Source organism: Palaemon carinicauda, chromosome 9 (assembly GCF_036898095.1).
Source record: "Palaemon carinicauda isolate YSFRI2023 chromosome 9, ASM3689809v2, whole genome shotgun sequence".
Lineage (NCBI taxonomy): Eukaryota > Metazoa > Arthropoda > Malacostraca > Decapoda > Palaemonidae > Palaemon > Palaemon carinicauda.
In genome coordinates, this window is record NC_090733.1 from 142588021 (window position 1) to 142594669 (window position 6649).

The 6649-nt window shown below is 36.8% G+C and overlaps 1 protein-coding gene across 7 annotated transcripts in view; it reads left to right on the top strand.

Annotated features, from left to right (window-relative positions):
* Positions 1 to 3848, top strand: part of hts (adducin 1-like protein hts) — a 103163-nt gene extending 99315 nt beyond the window's left edge. For all 7 annotated transcript variants that reach the window (XM_068380547.1, XM_068380549.1, XM_068380550.1 and 4 more), the window contains 2 exons: positions 1786 to 1982; positions 2316 to 3848. In XM_068380547.1, the coding sequence (XP_068236648.1) occupies positions 1786 to 1926 (141 nt within the window). In that variant the 3' untranslated portion in view covers positions 1927 to 1982; positions 2316 to 3848. The remainder of the gene's footprint in view (positions 1 to 1785; positions 1983 to 2315) is intronic.
* Positions 3849 to 6649: the final 2801 nt, after the last annotated feature.

Sequence of the window (6649 nt, forward strand, 5' to 3'; positions counted from 1 at the left end):
GGGGAAAAACTATGAAAATTATTGGTGGGTGTTATTAGAGTAGTTACAGTTTTCGTTCTGGGGGTAAACCAATTTTGTCTGATGACGATATCTTGACATTCGACAGTTCTCACATTTACTACTTTGCATACAAATGAAAGGTATTTTAAACAAGAATAGAAATCCAAAAGAAAGATATGTAAAAGTAACAATGGTACATGCTTGTTTTTCCCCCCATTGCTATCAGCTGGGCCGTTGTAAGGTAAGCTGGGTCCTGGGGAGGCTACAGCCTGGGATTTTTCCGATATCTCGCTGTGCTCGCAACAGGGAATATTTAAAAAGGACATTTTAAAATGGCTTGCCTTTATTAACTCCTTTAAAAAGAATTTTAAAGTACAATATGGAGGGGACATGCTGATAAAATTTGAATATATCTGATGATTATTGATTAAAACTCAAGATGACTACTATACAGTATTGCCATTATGAGAACTCACAACCAGAGGTTATGAAAATTGCAAATATAATAACTCATCAGATGACTTCATGTCTTCTTCATAATTAGAAGTATGGTATTAGCGTCAGTAACCTCATGCCCTCTTCATTAATTAGAAGTATCATTAGTTTTATTTCTTAGATTGATCCCGTGGTTTAAATCCCACAAGTGGCATTAGTATGGTTTTCTTTAGATGTGATGGTACAAAAAAGCAAATAAAATCAAAACTAGCATTAAAATGTCTACAGTAGTTGATATACATTAGTTGATGTACATCCAGTGCAAGGTATCTTAGGTACATTGCACTTGGTTTAAATTGTTGCAACAAAATATTGGGTTAATTACCATGAAAATTACTCTCCTTTAAAGATCCCTTGAAGTGAGGTTAGCTTTTCCTCCAAATTTCTTATCCCCCACCCTCTTATTCAAATGTACTGTTTTTTTTTGTGATAATCGCATGCCTTAGTTGCTGTGAGATAATTATCTTTCTTTCCATGTAAATTGAAAAGATCAAAATTGTCTCAAGCATGAAATTATTTTTTTTGTATTACTTTATGCCATGGGCAGTATAGATTGTGTGTTATTTGAATATAACCTGAGAATCAGACTTATTTGAAAAAATGTCTATAAATTCATTTAAAGGACAAAATATTGCATCATTAAAGCTAATTATAAGCATTAACATATATCCAATACTGTAAACATTACTGTTGGCTTAATGGGGAATCTGGCAGAGTTAAAGCTGGGGATTTTACATTACAGTACTCTAGAATATAGGTGATGGTCTGACCTGGAAGGAGGTTTATTGTCTATCATAAAGAAAAGGTAGCTCTTGTTAAGTAGCGATATTAAATTAAAGATACCTGAAAATTTTAATACAAAAAATCACAGAACTACTTGTAAATTCTGCTTCTCACAATAAGGATACTGTAGATATGGATAATTGGTATTATAGGAAGAGAACAGGATGGTATATTTTTCCCCCCCCCTGATATTTCATGAATTTTCAGTAATGTGAACTGAAGTAGCATGTAACAATGTAACCCTTTCTTTTTGGTGTTAAAGATGTTTTTATACCTCAAGAAAGCTTGAATATCCCATAGTGTGTGTTGCCCAGTAGTTTCATCCTGTCTTTTGTTAGACTTGGGAATATTGCGTACATTATTACAAAGATTCTCCATGGTCATTTATTAAATGTAAAGTGGATTTTTGTCAACTTGAAAGAAATCTTAGAATGTAGATAGTCACAATATGTTTGTTGTACAATTTCCAATATCTTCGTGCATATTTAGATCTATTTGTAATTGCAGGGATCACCAACAAAGGATACATCCCTAACCGATGACTCCATCTCTAAGGATAAGAAAAAGAAGAAGAAAGGTCTTCGCACCCCAAGCTTTCTCAAGAAGAAAAAGGATAAGAAGAAGGAGAAAGAGGCTGCCCACCATTAGTGCCCACATTTCTCTCTTGAACTTCACCAACTCATGTCTCTGGTAGACCAATGCTGGTATGTCAAGTAGCTTGTGGCTTAAGGGAATACAAACCCACAATGTGGTATTTTTTTATGTTCGAGTTTGATTTATTCAATTTTAGAATTTTGCATCCTATCGATTCGACAGGTTTGTAAATTTGTTTTCATAACTTCTGTATGAGACATGATGTTTTGTTCCTGAAATCTTCATATACAGTAATTATTAGCTTTGAGAATCAAAAAGTCCTATTTTGGAAAATGAATGTGCTCCTAGTTTTACTTTGTATTACATTATACAGTACTGTGCTTCAGTTTTTAAAGGATAATTTTTGGTGTCATCCTACATTTTTTGTTTTCAACTTTTCACAGACACTGCCAGAAGTTGTAGATAGCGAAAAACAAACAAACAAAAATATTGCTCGTGTGGTGCTGGCGAGAGGTGTGCTGCTGACACTGTTCATCGGATCCAAGACTTGTACAAATTACGTCAGCTTATTTTTAATTTGACTATTGTATAATTTACCAATTGGCTATTAAGGCAGTGTTAGTAGACTGTGCTTTATTGTCTATTTTTAGTTGTTGGTATTAAGAGTAGTTTTGAGATATTCACCAAAATAGTATGGTTTATTTTATAAAATGTATAAGAAAGATTTATGAATCGTTTTAAAATTTTATAATTTTTTCTTTATGATTTTGAACATTATATTTTTTTAACCTTGTTCTCTTTAGCAGCTGGTTGTCAAAATTCAGCTTTTCTTAGTGCCTCAAAGCAAGTTTTAGATACGGATGAACATTACGTCATTGCTTGTTGCATATGTGTGAATGAATGAGTGAACGAGTGACTGCAACTTGCTATCTTGCAAAATTCTTTTTAGGAAGGTAATATTTCACCAGTGATTTTATGTAATGTCTTGGTTGTTCCATCATACCCACCTGCTGTTTAGCTCCCCAGGCGAGATTGTGACGACTCCATACATAGTAGTGGACGGGAGTAATAAGCAACCAGTCATGATCTGTCTTGTGGGCCAGAGGTTAGAATTGTTATTATAATTATACTTTCATTTCAGTCTCTCTTTTAATGAATAAATGCACATGATCTTTTTTGTTTTCATTACTCTTGTCCTTCCACGAATAGTCGTCGGATCAGCAGTCTCTCGTCTCACCCCACCAAGTCTCACCATTTGCTGCAAATGGTTCACATTTCTAAGAGAGACTATTAAATGGTTCTTTGATCTTCCAATTTCTTGCCCATCTAGGTTGTGGCACTCGTTTGCGAGAGCTAAAAACACACTTTCCATGCTGTCATTAATTAAAAAGACTGACCTCAACTATTTTACAAATGGATGGACCTGAGTAAAACTTACTTTCTTCAACTTGAAGTCATTCAATATTACTTGCATAAAAGAGGTGCCATTTACTTATAATGGTGGGATCTCCGTACTTTGGCTTCATCATCTTAACAATAACTCTCTTATAATGTCCGGCAGGATATCTTGATGACTTAATACAATGCTTGACTTACCATTAGTATCATTCAGCTGATGTGCAGCATTCATTTTTTTTCATAGTCATTTAACCCAAGAGCAAACTTGCTCAGATGGATTATAATTTTCTTAATGAGAGATTATTATTTTAACAATTAGAAATTTCTTTTTTGATTTTAAGAAAAATGACACTCGGCTGGGGATCCTTGTGGTTGTCATAGGACCACTTCTTGTCTTCTCTTGCAGCTAGGTGGATTGTTGTATTAGCTACACATTTTTTTAATCACAGCTTAGCACTGTTTTATATACATTGTATTATAGCATATAAATAAATGATTATTATAATTATATGAATATGCAGGCAGCTGATTTTAGCTTGTTTTGGAAAGAAAATAAAATGTCCTAACTTTACAAATTCTATGACTGTTTTGTGTTTTAAATCCTTCAAAAAAAATTTTATTTAGGAAAACAGTGTACATCAGTTATAACAATACTTTTCATTTGATACACTGCTTATTACTATACACAACTGAGCAATGTTCCTTTACCATTATGTACATAATCCTTATTCCAAAACTTGTGAGAAAATGTTTGGAAACAACAAATTTTTAATTGTATTTTTCCTAGCTATACAAACCCTGAGTTATTTATATGGGTTTACTCCTTTGTCATTCTGTACAACTAGAAAGACAGACAAGGTGCCAAACCGGTAACTATATAGCATATTAAGTTACTTGGCATCTACACTGCTGGGCAGCGCTATGAGCTGCTGCGAGGCAAGCTTCACACTATCCTGGTCAAAACTTGTTGGGTGGATGAGGTAGGACCTTTACATAAATGACTTTGGTTAGTATAGATACTGTAGGAAAAATACAAATTGTATTAAAATTTTGTAGTTTATTCCTATGTGGATACAAACTTCTGAGCCATTTATATGTAGAGAGTGTTTCTTAGGTGGGAGTCTCTCCATCACGAGGTCACCTTAATTAAGCTCTACCATTAAGGAATGGACAAGCAAAATAAATAGTATAAGAATTTCAGAGTCCAACCGACTCTCGAAGAGGCAGGGCCAAAGTATATGTTCTCTTTAAGTCATTGACCTAACTGGAAATGAAACTGCCCAGAACGTACATCAAGAGAATAATGTCAATATATTAAACATATTGGATAAAAATAGGAAAGTTTTTTTTTTCACTTGTAAGAGTAATCCAAGATCCATTGTTTGGAGGTGGCAGATATAGACATTAATTCACATTTTCCAAGTGGTTTTCGCAGAACACCAAGGTTGTAGCTAAATAACAAATGTAATGTGTTCAAGGGGGCCCAATGCTGGCGCTTCCCAAGGATGTATAGCCTCTGAATATCTTTACAATGCAGAGAATATTTTAGTTTCTGTGCCACAACAATAGGCCCTAAGGAGAAGGTATCCAAAATCTAATGGTATACTCTGGTAAATAGTGGCCTGTTTAAGGTGGTCTGGCTCTTGTAGACCCCCACACTAAGGACCTGGGGCCACCAAGTGCTTTTTGCAGAACCCTAAGGTTGCTGCATAAACTTAATAGCTGCTCGTGGGGTTCCCCTGGCGGCACTTCCATGAGGATTTATATACCCTAAGGTTCTACGCCTCTGACCGGTTCTTGTTTAACTTCAAGGATGCAGTATGACCACTCATGTCCTGGTGGCAAACCTTTTGAAGTGACTAATGCTTAAAGACTGATTAGAAATACCATTTCTGAGAAGTGATGTCCTCTTTAGGTATTTCCTGACTGCCTTTACAATTCAGAGTAACAAATTACCTGGATCATCCGTTACCTCTTTGAGAGAAGATTGTGAGAGTCAAATTTGGTGTCATTGATATCTGGATTTTAGGTTTTAGCCACAAACTCTGGAACACAAGGATAATTCTCTCTGCCCCTTGGAAAACCCGAGCCATTCAAACCACTTGATTTCTTCCGATGCTAAGGAAAGATGGGGATTGAATTCCCAAGGAGGGTAGGTCTGTTTTTAGTTCCTGATGAGAGCAGAGTGTCTGTATGAGGAGAGGAGGATTAGTCTCTTCAGCCTTAAGAGCTAAGGCTGAACGATAGCCTTTACCGCTGTGACCTAGAGGGACTTCTCAATCCTCAGAAACACTTAGAGCACTATTCCTATGTATGTAGACATTTGACGTGAAGTAATATCCTCCTATTGTAGACTTCTGCTGAAGTCTTATGGAGGTATCCGTTAAATCGCTTTGCAGTTGATCCCAAAAAGCTTCTCTCACGGAGCAGATTCTGGATAACCTTCCGACCCCCTCATGGAACTTTCAAACGTGTAGAATGTTTTGGCAGGTTTGGGCATTCTGTTGGTTCACTTGGAACTTCTACAAGGAGATCCAGTAGGTCTGAATACCACCCCACTTGTGCCCACATTGGGGCAACTAGCTTTACTCTAACATCTCAGGACAGGCAGACAGGACGGAGGAACAAGGGTAAAAAAAAAAAAAAAAAAAAAAAAAAAACCAGTCCATCCTATGGGTGTTGGAAGGCATCTTCCATCACCACCACCAATTCTGGAATTGTTAGAACCATACACTGGGAGTTTTTTGATGTTCAGGCAAGAGGTGAACATGTTCAGAGTTGAGGAAATTTATAATTTCACAAGACTCTTTGCCACTTAGAGGAAGCAAAACACCAATCTGAGCTTACTTGATATCCCTGATTGGCTCAGATGGTCCATAAACACATTCCTCTTATCAGGAATGAATCTTGCTTAGAAAGAGAGAGAGACTGCAAGATTTGCACCTAAAGGTAAAAATAGCCACTTCTTGGCATAGCAGAAGGGATACAGAGTCCTCCCTTGCTTTTAGATGCAGGTCACTACTGTGGAGATGTTGGTTTATTCACGATCACAGGGTGGTCACTGAGGGATAATGAGAAGAAGAATAATGCTAAGTATGCCTCGCCAGGTAACAGATAGGGAAGATCTAACTCTTCCTGGACTATAGGCCTGAGATCTTTTTCCCCCTGTGGGCGAGCAGCCTCCTTTTTAACCGAGAAGCATCTGAAAGAAAAAGGAAGGAACTCTGGACGTGGAACCTGTCGAGTGTTTCCCAGTAGGGTCTCCTGTCTCAGACACCAGCGGAGATCTGACATCACCTCCCGAGATATTGACACTAAGGGTGCATTAGGGGTAGATGTTAGTGGCAACTGGGTCTTCAGAGTCCACTGAGCCAGGCAA